The sequence below is a fragment of the Periplaneta americana genome, chromosome 12 (assembly GCF_040183065.1).
Source record: "Periplaneta americana isolate PAMFEO1 chromosome 12, P.americana_PAMFEO1_priV1, whole genome shotgun sequence".
Taxonomy (NCBI): domain Eukaryota; kingdom Metazoa; phylum Arthropoda; class Insecta; order Blattodea; family Blattidae; genus Periplaneta; species Periplaneta americana.
In genome coordinates this window covers 163,060,363-163,075,104 of record NC_091128.1, presented here as the reverse complement: position 1 = coordinate 163,075,104, position 14,742 = coordinate 163,060,363, and the positions used below count along the sequence as shown (strand labels likewise).

The following is a 14,742-nucleotide window of genomic DNA, read 5'->3' as shown; positions in this document are numbered from 1 at the left end:
TCAGAAATTAGTTCCGAAAAAGTTGTCGGCAGAACAGAAACAAACAAGAATGACTCTTGCTGGGGACATGATCAGTATTGCTGATGAAGATGGTGATTTCTTAAACAAAATTATTGCTGGTGATGAAACTTGGTGCTACTTGTACGACCCAGTCCCTAAACGACAGTCATCTGAGTGGAAATCGAAAACATCTCCTCTTAAGCAAAAATTTCCTAGGGACACTTCCTAAGGCAAAGTTATGTTGGAAGTTTTCTTCGACTCTCAGGATCTCATCCACCATGCGTTCATTCCAGAAGGTCGTACTGTAACGAAAGAATTGTACGTAGAAATCCTCCGTCGCCTCCGGGACGCAGTGAGAAGGAAACGTCCAGAAAAGTGGGTAGAAAAAACTGGTTCCTTATGGATGACAATGCACCTGCTCATCGCGCAATTATTGTAAAGAATTTTCTTGCCAGGCACAACATAACTGCTTTGGATCACCCACCATACTCTCCTGATCTCTCACCACCTGATTACTTTCTATTTCCCCGTCTGAAAAGTCATCTGAAAGGACGGAGATTCAATGCTGAAGAGGTTATCGCAAACGTGACGAGAGCACTAAGACGGGTTTCACAAAATGGCTTCCAGGCCTGCTTCCAGGAACTCTACATGCGTTGGCAAAAGTGTGTTGTTGCGGAAGGCAACTATTTTGAAGGGAATGCTGTAGAATAGTGTTTAAGGTACGTTGTTTCTATGATACTAGCAAATTCCGGGAGCTTTTTGAACCTAGTATGTATGATTAAATGAACACTTTCTGAAATAAAAAATGTATATACAAAACCTTAGAAAGTACACGATCAGTAGTTGTCCTGAAAATGTTCATGTAATTCATATGAAAAAGCATTTTTTTTTTTTAAATTTCACAGTAACTATAACATTGCTAGTGACGTGAATAAATTTGACTTGGCATATGTCTTTGTGTCGAACTATTATGTACAGTCAGACATGAAGTAACAGACATAGAAAGCTGCTCACAGCAGATATAGTAATAGAGCCTGAAATTGACGTATCTAGGGCTTAACTTTGCGTAAGGTAACATTCTTCTCATAATCAATGCAAATAATATAGCCTCGTAACTATTTTATGTTTTATACCCGATTTCAACTCTGAACTAATATTAAAATAATTGTATTTAATAATAGTTAACTCACCAACATAAAAAGTAGCTACTCTTATGTGGTGCATTATTAAAAAACTAGAAGATGAAAGAAAAGCAAGATAGAAAGGTGACCTCTTCTATTATCTTAAAATCATCGACCTTCTGCACTATTAAAACATAGAAGAAATTTTATTTAAATGTGTCAAATACATGGTCGGTTTAATAAGTATAGCTGGCGCCAGCGTTTTTGGCGTGTGTCGTAGATATATAGTGCCCAGTTTGTGAGCATGTTGTTAGTACAGCTGGGAATGGTACCACTTCCTATACACGTCATACCAGTCATTTGCCAAACACAGTTGTCAGACTGACTACAGCAAATGTAAAACACTCGCACTTAACGTTCCCATTACTTATTTCACATGCCAAAAACGGTGACGCGGACTGTAATGCCCATCACTTTTTTTTCGGCTGCCTTTCATTGGAAAATAACGAAATTTCATACAAGCTTACATAATCTTTAAAGCTTCCTGCATTTCGTCATATAGTTTCGTCATTTTCTGTTAGATGGCTGTGATGTCGTATAGTTTTGAAATGGCGACTGCATGTGAAACATGTACAAAGCAGAGAGCTGTGATTGAATTTCTTTTTGCGGAGCGGGAAACCATTGCAAACATTCACAGGCGCTTACAACATATCTATGGAGATCAAGCATTGGATAGAGTACTGTCAGTCATTGGCTTAGCAGAATGTCAGCGACAGAACGAAGTAAAGCGAGAATTCTGAAGGAGTAATTCTGACTGACACATTGCCAGCTCGTGAAACAAATTCATAGGTTTACAATAAGACTCTGAAGTAGTTGAAGAGATGATTTAGGCATGTTTGTCCCCATAAAGATGTCAACAAAATTCTCCTTCTCCATGACAATGCGAGGCCACACACAAGCGAGAGCACTTGTCAAGAAATAACAAAACTTGGGTGGACTGTACTTCCTCATCTGACCTACAGTCCAGATCTCGCACCATCTGACTTTAATTTGTTTCGTTCCCTGAAGGATGCGATCCATGAGAGGTGATATGACGAAGATGAACAGGTCATAGGAGACGTCAGGACGTGGCTGAGAGGAAGAGCAACTGAATGGTACCGAGATGGCATACAGGTTCTAACATCTAGGTGGTGTAGGGTCATAGATTTGAATGGAGACTATGTGTAAAAATAGGTATTTGTAGCCAATTAATTGGCGAATAATGTGGTATATTTGGATTTGTAATAAAACAAATTTTGAATGAGAAAAAAAATGATGTGTATTACTCATTGAACCGCCTAGCATATGACTTCTAGTGAACTTGTTCCTCAGTACATGTTCCTTCATAAACAGTCATTTAATGTCCATGGAAGTTACAAAATTAAGCCCTGATACTATTAATATATCACATTTTAGTCAATATCGCTCTGTTACATTATATACTATAATTGCAGTGTTTTAGTAATAAACATGTTATTTACAAAAACTACCATGTAGGAATAAAATATTTTACCATAAGGTAAGCATGACCGTTATTAAGGTACAAAGCAATCTGAATTTGTATTAATATTTAAATTGTCCACCGCCATAACAGTACCATCTTCTGTGTGGTCTTGTTATGTAAAATTTTTGCAATGGAGATGATCACGAAAATAAAAAATCATAACCACTAAATAAAGTTCACAATCTCCGAATAGCTCAATTAATTTTATCTAGCAATTTTTAAAGCCTTTTATAATTCTAGTTAAGGTTAAATGCAATGCTTGAGTAGCTACTAAAACCACAGCATAGAAGACTTTAGACCAAAAGGAACCCCAAATATTGTGTGACAGCATTAATCAAAGAAATGATGGTTACAGTCACAAAGGGATTACACTCTGGAGTCTGGAATGTCGAATAAACACCTGTACACATGTTCTCTTACAACTGCAATAAAAGAATTTAACGATGCATGCAAATAAAACTAAAGGAAAATAAAAATAAGAAATAAACAGCAGAAACTAAAAGCAGGTTATTAAACACAAAAAAATGTGATCATATTAATGAAATACAATTCTAAGTAATGCTTGCAGGAATATCATTTATAACAGCCTTTGAAATCACTACAAACTCTTCTTTGAACAAAGAGTAATCTTCGGTTACAGAACCTGATCTAACTGCTACAGTGGTTCAGTACTAACGTGCTGGGCTTATAAGCCAGGGAGCAAGGGTTCAAATCCTGGTCGATTCAGCCTGAATATACAACTTATGTTAGGCAAAACCATGGTCCTGGCAACACAAGGAATGTTTCTGAACCTTCATTTTCATCTCTCTTAACGAAATTTTCACAAATGAAACTGAAGGAAAGCTGAGATCAGGACCCAGATTTATGACCCAGATAAGAGTTAAGGGCAGAAGAAAATGTACTGAAAGATCCGTTTGATGTACGAATGAAATAATAATGCCATTACTGAAGTGGAGTAGAACAACATTAGGATCTAGTCAGAGAGCACAATGTGGTGCAGATTTTTCGAGTGCTAGGTTATCGCAGATGACAAACAGGTTCTGGATCAAGTCATTCCGCAACACTGGAATGAATTCTGTAGCCACATAGAAATCATAGGAAAGATGTAGGCCTATACTTTGAAAGAAGTACGTATGTTTTGGACGTAATATGCAACAAGTAATTAGCGATGTGGATTCCGACTAGGGTTGCCAACCCTCCTGTACCTCCAGGATCTCCCGTATTTCCCGAGATCTCCCATATTTGCCCCTAATTTTTAACAGATTCCCGATTCCTGTATTATTCTCATCTTATTTTTGCATAATACAAAATTTTTTATTCTAAACATTTGATTTTGACGTGAATGATGAGTTTTATGATGAATTTTGTTGTTCAAGACTGGCATTAAAATGTGCGGCCATTTTAAAGGTAGTATTTGCCAGAAATGGGTTTTAGTGCTCAGCCATGTTAATGTTATAAATTTGGAAAAACTGGCTAGTTTTGTTCTAACTTACCGGTACCAAAATACAAATAGGATGTTTTATCCCATGAACAATAATTGGACAGATGTTCGAAACAGGAGCACGACACATCTATCAAATCAGAGCTGCAAATTGTAGTCTAATTCAACTATTACGCAAAACAAAATCTGTCTCAAAATATTCTTAATTTAAGCCTAGTTGACGAAGTGTAGAATAAAGCCGTTTTTCAGTAATTGAACCGAATAATTTGTCTATTTTCTATGTGAAATTTTGTCGATTCCTTAGTCTCCCGTATTTTCTTAAAAAAAGTTGGCAACCCTAGTTCCGACAACAATCACAAAAGAGCTACTGTTCTGAAACTTCATAAGAAGAATTCGAATAAGTCTCACCTCTTCTCGACAAAAGAATTGTACAACTCTTGACTTGTTCTGTATCTTAAAGCTTCAATTTTAATATCACATCTAAGACATACAATAAATTTAATGAAGTGAAATGAAAATTATATGTAAGAAGCACTCCCGGAACTCAACAATGGTAAAAATGGTCTACTGGTATACCCACAGATCCTAACATGCGATATGACCACAGATGTTAAAGCATGTATAAATAAAGTTAAAAAAAAGACTCTTAACCAGTCATCCCACTCTCTGCCTTCTCACTGACATCACAGCTAAGACAGGAATGGAAAAATTGAACTGAATTGAAGACCTCCCGGGAATAAAGATTTAACCAACAGAACTATAACACGTTTCAAGAGAAATGAAATAATTTCAGGGGTGAATAATTACAAGGGAAAAATTGTTTTGGGGCCGAGTGTCGATACCAGGACCTTTGGCTTAGCGCACCAACACTGAGCTACCCAGAAACTTCACCCGAAACAATCTCAATTTTTCACTTTATATCCACACACCTTGAGTGGGCTGAGAAGATGTCAGAGATCCACATCGAGTGCACACAAACCCTGTGTGACTTAAAATTGTGGTTTTCTGTTAACATACCTACAGTAACGTATATATTATGCAAATCTAGCTTTCAGGTAAAGCTCCCTGTGAAGCAGACTTGAATAATTTCAAGAGAAAAATTGTTCCAGAGCTGGGTATCGATCCCAGGACTTCGGCTGAGCGCACCAACGCTCTACCGACTGAGCTACCCAGGAATGATACGGATGATACCTGGTCTCGGAACAATTTCGCCTTGAAATTATTCAAGTCTGCTTCACAGGGAGCTTTACCTGAAAGCTAGATTTGCATAATTTCAGGGGTGTATTTCATTAGGCCTATATTTAATAGCAGCACCATTTGACCAATCAAGGATACAAGTTTATTCAGCTATTGGATGCAATATTATTTAATGTTATAAATAAATGCTTCAAAATTACTTTTTCCATCTAAGTCACATATTTCAATAATTTGATGTTACATCCTTTTTCCAGGAGGTCTTCAATTGTAAATGTTCAGGGAAGGTCTTCAATTGTAAATGTTCAATGGTGAAATTCTTAGAAAATTAATTAAAATAAACATTCATTAAAAGTGGGGTGTTGGTCAGGGTATCTTGTGTCGCTTCTACTATATTACTATGATGCACCGAAGTACATATGGAATTTCAGTGCACTAATTCTGCGTTTCCATATGGTGAAGAGTCGGTAGAATGGAGAAAAATTCTCCCCGGCACCGGGATTCGAACCCGGGTTCCTAGCTTTACATGCTGGCGCTTTATCCACTAAGCCGCTTCTACTAGATTTATATCAATATTCAAGTTTCTGCAGCAGCAAGACTTCTTCCAGTCTGCTCCAGCTGATCCCATCTTTCTGCCTGGCATTCCCTCTCACACAGGTTAATCATTACGTCATTCCGAACGAGAAAAAATAAAATAATAATATCAGAAATTCATTTTTACTCCAAATTCAACTAACTTACGTCCAATAATGAAGTTTACCGTTTACAAGTTTGTAGTGACTTTTAAATGATAAAACATATTAGTGCATTCAATGAACGCAATGTTAAGGTCATTAGTTGTGGCTGGAGCTCAATTCAGGATGGATGGCATTAGTTACAGTTGTAACTGTTATTTTATAGTCATGGAAGGTCCTTGTTAAAACATAATAAATCATGAAACCAAGCAAAGACCACAGCTCTTCATCAGCCTTCCACCAAAAAGCTGACCCAAAGCTCGTCAACAAATGGATCATTACCATCACGATTTGTTGTTGGACGACGACGAACAGACCTGCCAGATGCTGATGGGAGTCAACCAAAAATAAAAGAAGCCACTTGAAAAAACATAATCATAGAAAATAAAAAAAAAGACATAAAAAATAAATTAATAAATACTTAAAGGAAAACATTAATAACAAATACATGAAACAATGTTAAAAACAAAGTAAAATGGCTATTATGTCACTTGTGCTTCAGCAATTCCCGTCGCAGATATGGTGCAAATTACAGACATACATAAATTCTGCTGAGAAAACATGAAGATTGGTGAACATGATTACTGTCGAAGATCGATATCTCGAAGTGCCTTGGAAGCCAGAAAATATTTCGAATTGTAGAAATTAAAAAAAAAAGTAAAATATTCTTTTTAAATCCCAACGGATTTCGTATAATTAGCAAATTAAACAAAAATTACAATAAAATTAATTATTCTGTTTCTAAATAGAGAAAAAATGTCTACAATGTCTATCCTACAGCTTCTTTCACTTTATCACGTCATGAGTCAATATAATACTTTTTTCAGCAACACCAAGATATCAATGTATAACATAATAGGAACATTCTTAATTGTTTTAAAAATTCGTTGCATATGTTTGTAACAAAATGTTCAATATTGCGCCTACCTTTAGAGGAAGACCAGGAAGGCCAAGGACTGATACAGGAGGCAAGTGGTATGAAGTCAGAAAATGAAACACTATTGCGAGAGGTTTGAGGGCCAACACCGCAAGAGGAAGGGGGCAGCATGACCTATCCGGTATTGTAGTTTTACGAGATATCATATTACAGAACCATATATTTTTATATCTTCCTTGGAAATATGACTGACATGTGTACATTCTGTGGAGCCCATCACATTAGTTGCGAAAAGGAGAATGGCCACTTTATCGAATGTTGCCACAATAATAAAGTTCAACTTTCAGTAATTCAGTAGCATGTTACTCTTTGAAAGTTATATACAAAAACTTCTTGGAGATATCAGACAGTGAAACCATCAAAGATAAGATAAATGCACGTACAGATATCCCTTTCTTTAAAAGATATTCTCGCGTAAAGATTACTTCATAATAACAGTTCATTAAAGGTCAGTAGGTACACATTAGTTGTCTAAACTTAATTAGGTTTTCACAAATCTTGCATTGTACTGACAATTCTCGAAGTATTAAAATCTGAATGAAAAAAATACAGTAAGTACAATATTTTATAATTAAAGTTTTATATGATACACGCCTATTTTGTCGCATATTGTTGTGAAAACTGAATTATTTTTTACAAAATGGTTTAATGAACATCAACAAATGGACCATTCTAATTTTATTTCCATCTTAATTTAGTTTTAGTATGAGAACGTTGTTTTATTATTATCTGCATTTCTTTCTATCTCATTGTTCGTAAATTTCAGGGAATTTTTTGCTCATATACGAAATCCATAAATGCTAACAATACTACTTGTTTTACGAATACTAAGTTTCAGCAACCAGTTTAACATATCTATATAATCTGAGATAAAAATTTTTTTTCCACCTCAAGCAATAAAGATTATGCTTTAATATACAAAAAATGTTCTCTTAATGTATTTATTTATAGTTTGAAAATAGTCTTAGTGTATGTGCATATGAAAAACTGGGAAAGGAATTGTTCTGTTTAAATAACTACTTTATTTTTCCAATTATGTTAATTTTGCTTTATGTACCAGTAGTCAATTGTTCCTGGAGGAAATGTCTGCATTCAACAACTAAGACATTTTGCTACTTGCATCACATTGAAGGAATTCGGGAATATGACGATTGGCTTCCAATGTTGAGCACAAAACAACAAAGTCAATGACGCTTTTCAACTTATCTCAGCTTAATAGATGCCCATATTCAATTTGTATGCTATGTACAGGTGTGTCAGTGGGTATTGTTACACATTCAAGTATGGTAAAAAAGAACTACTTCGAGATATCGAAAAAAATTCGAGTAATCGAGGTTCGATTTATAGAGATCTCACTGTATACTGCATCCTATATCCTGGAAAATACTAGAAGCACATAATTATCAGTTATTTACAGAAAGGGCAATGCTTTGCGACTACTGGTGGTGACTGACAACACTACAGGTGCAAGCAAGGTGACGTGAACTCGTTACATGTGTGATGGGACTGCGGCGATGACAGACAAACAGAGGGGCGAGGGGTGGCGAGCGGAGGCATCCACGGGGGACCGATGGACGACTGTCGTCGATGACCACCACCCAAACTGCTACCAGTCGCGCCATGTCCCACCACAGCACCGTACGGTGGTGGGGAGAACACGGGGAAGCTGTCCATATCGAGCGAGGGCGCACGGGGTATCAGCTCAGAGGTGGGGGGTGAGCTAAATGACATGCGCTGGGGCTCCAGGTAGCCGTCCAAAGACACTGTCATGATGGCGGAACTGGGTGTTGGTGCCTGCAGCAGGGAGCCCGCCCCACGCGGCGTGAGGGGAGGAAGGTTGCCTTCATCCTCGTCGTCATCGATAGGGGTGTGATAGCCTTGGGGGGATGCAGGGGAACTCATGCTGGGGGACTGTGCCAGAGGGGCCGCTGTTAAAAGACAGGTCCTAGTTAGTTGTGTGTTCGACAAATGGTTTCACTCTTCACGAATGAGATGTGTGTGTTGTGGTTAAATCTACGTTCAAAATTAGTGAGCAATTAAATATGTTTAGATAATCACTGGAGTGTTACATCACTGAAAAAGACAAAAAAAGTATGCAATAGAAAGACAAGCAATTATGAAGTACTCACATAGGAATAGATACTGCAGGAACCTAAAGGCTCTGTAGTTAAGAACAGACATTTTCTGCAGGTGAGCAACAAGTAATTATGAATTTAACATCACATAATAAAATTATCATGTTACTAGTTACTATTGACCAAATAAACGAATGAAGTTATATCGACACTTAAAGAGCTTTTCATTATCTCATTTTGAGGGAGGTTTGTGCGAACTTACGTGCTGCAACAATTCGAATATTAAGGAAAGCAATACCTAGTAGCTGGGTTAACTATTGAGCTGGGGAAAAACAAAAAGCCTAACATTTAAAGGTACGATCACACGTCGCTACTTTTGCAGCGCTGCAGTACAAAAAACTGCGCAACTCTTGTACTGCGACGTGTGAACAACGGTGCAACCCGAAAAGTAGCGGCTGTCGAACCTGCTGCCCGCTACTTTTCCATGCTGCGCGCAACTTAAAAGTAGCGAAATGTGAACAGGGTTCTCAGGGTTGCAGCCGCAGCATTTTTGATATCGGTTTTGTTGAAACTTTTGCTGCGGTTGCAACCAGTGTTACCACCCAAATGTGTCAATGATACTTTTATTGTTTGGATATATTTTAATGTTAAATGTGATGAAAATAAATTATTTGTAACAGTTATTAAATACACAACACAGTCTGAGCATAATTGCTGACGATATAATTCATTTTTTAAATTTTCTGTAGCGTAGTTCCAAACAGGAGGGTTGCCAACATTGATTGCGTGAATATACTGTTGGTTATCATTTAAGTATACAGGCGTTTTTAAAAGCTTTATAGTAAAAATAATGTCAATTTCTGAATACTAGATACGACAAAAAAGCAAATAATAGGTAAGGAAGCTTTCGCACGAGTTTCTTAATAATGCGAACATAACCACAAAATGTATATTGAGAAGTCAACACGGAGATGGGAACCTGCAGCTTGACTGCGGCTGCAAAAGTAGCGCCTTGCGTGTGAACAGACTCGCAACCTCCAGTTGCAACTTTTGCAGCACTCGGGTTGCGCAGCACGAAAAGTAGCGTGCAGCACGCTACTTCTGGCTTACGTGTGAACACGACACGCAACTTTTGCAGCTGCAGTACAAAAGTAGCGCTGCAAAAGTAGCGACGTGTGACCGTACCTTAAGGGAGGAGGTACACCATTGACTGCAAAACTTAGTGAAATTCATTTTTTTTTATGCCTCAGCTACTATAAAAGCTAAATGAACAAACGTTTCATGCTTAATCTACAAGGTTATTCAAAAGTAAATTATATTTTGACGTCACCATGACCTTTTTAAGAAATAAGATATACACAAAACAAGAATACACTTAATACTCAAAGATATGGGGTTTATTGGATTCAGTTTAAATGTTGAATATGTCCGCCATTTTGTTCTTCATCAAGCAACAATATTTCTTCTATGTTGTGAAGAGCATTTACTATTAGATCTGGTGGAATATCACTCAAGTGAAGTGAAATATGGACGATAATTTTGCTTACGATACAAAATATACATTTTGCATGAACAAGTATTCATGAATTTAAATACTATTATAGTCACAATCATGCCATGGTATGAAAGAAAAATTTCACAACCTCGAGCGGGAATCGAACCTGCGACTTCCTGTTCTCCGGTCAGGCACTCTACCACTGAGCTATCGAGTTCGTCTCATGCCGAAGGCTTGGAATTATCCTTTCATACTGGCAACTCTGTTATAGAGTACTGTCCATAGCGTCTGATCTAGTCAGCACTGCTTATGGGTTGAAAGTTATGAAAGGATAATTCCAAACCTTTGGCGTGAGACGAACTCGATATCTCAGTGGTAGAGCGCCTGACCGGAGAACAGGAAGTCGCAGGTTCGATTCCCGCTCGAGGTTGTGAAATTTTTCTTTCATACCATGGCATGATTGTGACCATAATAGTATTTAAATTCATTAATATGTCACATCAACGGACGTGTATACGTCACCAAACATCGCAAGATGAAGATAACAAGTATTCATTTTCAATCAGGATTTATAAATCTGGAGAAGTTCGTTCTCTCTATGCAAAACAATATTCACAGCACTTAAAAATGTCACTTTCCACTTCAATGTCCCTGGCCGCTTGCTTATTAATCACACATGATTTTCCAAGATGCATGGGCTAATCAACTGATGCTCTCACATTGCATTAAATGTATTTAGTGTGGTTATGTTTGATAAAGGCTCTGAAAATGCAGACAAGCTTCAAGCCTGGTTCAAACTAATGCACTTTTCATAATGGAAAATTCTTAATCATAATAATTTCTTACTTAAAACAATCTTAAAAATAAGCTCTTTAAGAGACAACATAGCTTCAAGAACTACTCTATGTTCTGTAGTTCCCCTTTTGAATAAATTCATTTCATGTGGCTCACTTCAGCCTTCAGATTCCTAGAAAGAGTAACTGCAAAGATTTCACAACATTTACTGTAAGGAAACATGTAACACACATCTGCTTCCATCACCTATTGGAATGACACACATGCATAACATGTGCTGTGCACGCTGCCAAGCTCTTCTCTGAGAAATGATGTGCCAAGAAACAATCTGCCAGCTCATGAAACATTATCTTCAACACGTATTTCACAGTGTAATTGCAAACATCTCCAGAGCTGTGTCAAGTAGAGGACTTCTGTGATGTAAAAATGCATTGTACATCAAGCACTCAAAATTTAGCAACTTTCTACAGAGTGGCCACATAACGACTTCGAAATGAATGTGTGCACTGATGTGGTGATTGATAAGCAAGGAATAGCTTACACATGAAACTATCATTACAATTCCAAGACAAACACCTTTTATAATAATAAATAATCACTGAAAAATTGTAAAACACCCATTACACAATTTATATATTAAGTTATATAAAGTACTGGTACCGTAATTTTCTTTCTGCAGAAAATGTACTTAGCAAAAACATTTGTATCGTGGGAACAAATCTAACTTCGTTTAATGCTCAGTGTAGTGAACAGAGACTAAGTTTTAAAGTTAAAAGGCTAGCAAACAGTTATTTGAGAATACACAAATAACTTATCCAGCATACAGCTGGGGTTCACGAAACAAGGACCACTTTTCAGCCGTAATACAAGTTATTGTGACCTCTTAACTGCCAAGAAACACGACCACTTTGGAAGAGGAAATAGTGGTCAGTTTACAAAATGCTAAGTTCACGTCTTCATAAAAAATTAAATCAACGTGTTCACTCAAATGATGAAAGAAAATTTTCTTTCAATCATTTCATTGCAATGTTTAATCAAATTTATGGGTTAAAATTGTTAGAGTAAGTTATTTTAAGATGCTTTATCAACATCTTAGGTTATTTAGTGTCTGAATGATATGAAGATGATAATGCCGGTGAAGTGAGTCAGGGGTCCAGCACCGAAAGTTACCCAGCATTTGCTCATATTGGGTTCAGGGAAAACCCCGGAAAAAAATCTCAACCAGGTAACTTGCCCCGACCGGGAATCGAACCTGGGCCACCTGGTTTCGCGGCCAGACGCACTAACCATTATTCCACAGGTGTGGACTTAAAATTGTTAATTACATGTTAAAACAGGTTAATTTAATTTACATACATAATTTATGTAATTATTAAAACAACTGCAAAATGTTGGTAATTGTAAGTTCTTAATCTGCTTGTACACAATCACATTTTTCGTACCGGTAAAGTTCAAATTCACAAGACTTTTCAAAACTTGTCCCATCATCAGGGTTTAGAGATTCATCTGCATAAATTTGAAGGTGATCCTTATATGTGCTGCAGAATAGCTCCATGGCATCTAACTTAAGAATATATGGAGGATCATTTTTGGAATGATTTCCTGGAATTTGTATGCTATGTTCTGGAATCACCTATTTCCATGGAGGAATTTCATTCACAACTGGAGTTTTAGCAATGAATGTGTCTGATATAGATTGGTATTTCTTCTTTGTTTATTTTATAGAAATTACACAGGATGTTGTCTGACAGTTTGAAGAATATCTGAGATCTGGATGAGGCTTGCAATTTTATATGTATTTTTAGATCCTTTTGTAATACATAGTGTCTGATTGGTTGAAAATTACTTTCAATTTATAGGGCAACAGCTGATGTGGTTTTTGGTACTTCTAGGCATAATCTTAAGGCTGAGTTTTGAAGAACATAAATTTTTTGTAGATGAGTTGCTGATGCTCCCCATATTTCATATCCTTAGGTCAATATTGCAATATTTGGTGGGTAGACCTACATAGGTTACAATGAACTTTAAGCACAGGTTTTAAAATCTTTCAAATTTTTAGCAATATGAACCAGTGTTTGACAATTTTTCAATACTGATCAATCTTTGACAAGTTTTCTTGTAAAGTATTGAACTGGAAGAAAAACTTGATGATGTATAAGCAGCTTTAGAGTACAACAATGCTACCATTCGTTTAACATTATTTCTTTTTTCACATACTCTTAAATTCCATCATAAAGCAACAGTAGTTCTTCTTCATTGAATTTTTTTTTTAAATTTACATTGTGGCTATGTATTACACGTTTAGCAACTCTGTAAAAAATAGCACGAAAAATGTGACAAAATGAGTTGGTTTTCAAAATGAAGACAGCAAGAAAAATAATCTTTCAAGCGTAATTCATTCAAAATGTACATTTATTCCTGCATCACATCTGATCTTCGGCAATTCCAAAGAAAGAGTAATGCAATAAATATACTGCCTCACCTATAAAAACAGATACACCATTTCATCAATGAAAATCTCTTTAAATGCACATACATGATTTCACGCAGAAAACAGAATATGAATAGAAGCAATAGCGTGAAGCAGAATCTTCTTTAATAAAATGCAATAAAGTCGAGAAACCTGAAGGTTTTCATTTAAATTTCTGAAGACCATAAAGAGAGACTCAACTTTTTAAATGTTTTTTTTTTTATTCTTTCTGATCCTCATGTAGTCACTTATTCTGAAATAATATATGCAAGTGGAAGTATAACTGACAGTAGACTTACCAACGTGATGACTCTCAGGTTCCTTGAACATGGGCCCTTGAATCTTTTGTTGGGTAGCCTTGATCCTCTCCATCTTCACTCTTATTTTCTCAAGAATGCGGTGTTCCTGATTTTCTTGCTCACGAATTCGCTTCATGCGGAGCTCTTCAATCAACTCAGCACCCCTAATTAGAACATGGCTATCATTAACAAGTCATTCACAGCAGCAGAACGCTCGCGATAAATAAGGGTGTATTAATATTCGAAACAAAAAATCAACAGGATTCAAGGCACAAAAATAAATAATAAGTAAAATTAAAAAAAAAAAAAAAACAGTACTCAGAAAACTGCAAGGAAAATGTAGGAAAATATTGAGTCTGAAACAGAATTCATATCGCTCATGAGTGACTCGAGAATTGCACAGCAGGTATGCATACAAGACCCAAGATGCAGACAGAACATGCAACGAACCCAGAAGCTTCAACAAAACACTTCAAATCTTGCCAAAAACTGGGCTGCAAAAAACAGCTACAATGAGAAATTTTCAGGACTGCATCAGGAAGAGAAAACAGCACAAGCAGATTAGAAACTCAACATCAGAGTTTTTGGCTCGGATGTCTTATGAGATATAGATTATTGTGTTCCAGTGCTGGCTACAA

At 36.6% G+C, this 14,742-nt stretch overlaps 1 protein-coding gene across 13 annotated transcripts in view; it reads right to left on the bottom strand.

Annotated features, from left to right (window-relative positions):
* Piezo (piezo type mechanosensitive ion channel component) overlaps positions 1-14,742 on the bottom strand; it is a 303,168-nt gene that overhangs the window by 77,351 nt on the left and 211,075 nt on the right. For 11 of the 13 annotated variants that reach the window (XM_069842458.1, XM_069842460.1, XM_069842464.1 and 8 more), the window contains 2 exons: positions 14,105-14,268; positions 6,316-6,360 (listed from right to left, as the gene is read on the bottom strand). In XM_069842458.1, the coding sequence (XP_069698559.1) occupies positions 6,316-6,360; positions 14,105-14,268 (209 nt within the window). The remainder of the gene's footprint in view (positions 1-6,315; positions 6,361-14,104; positions 14,269-14,742) is intronic. The other 2 variants (XM_069842462.1, XM_069842470.1) reach the window with 1 other exon arrangement.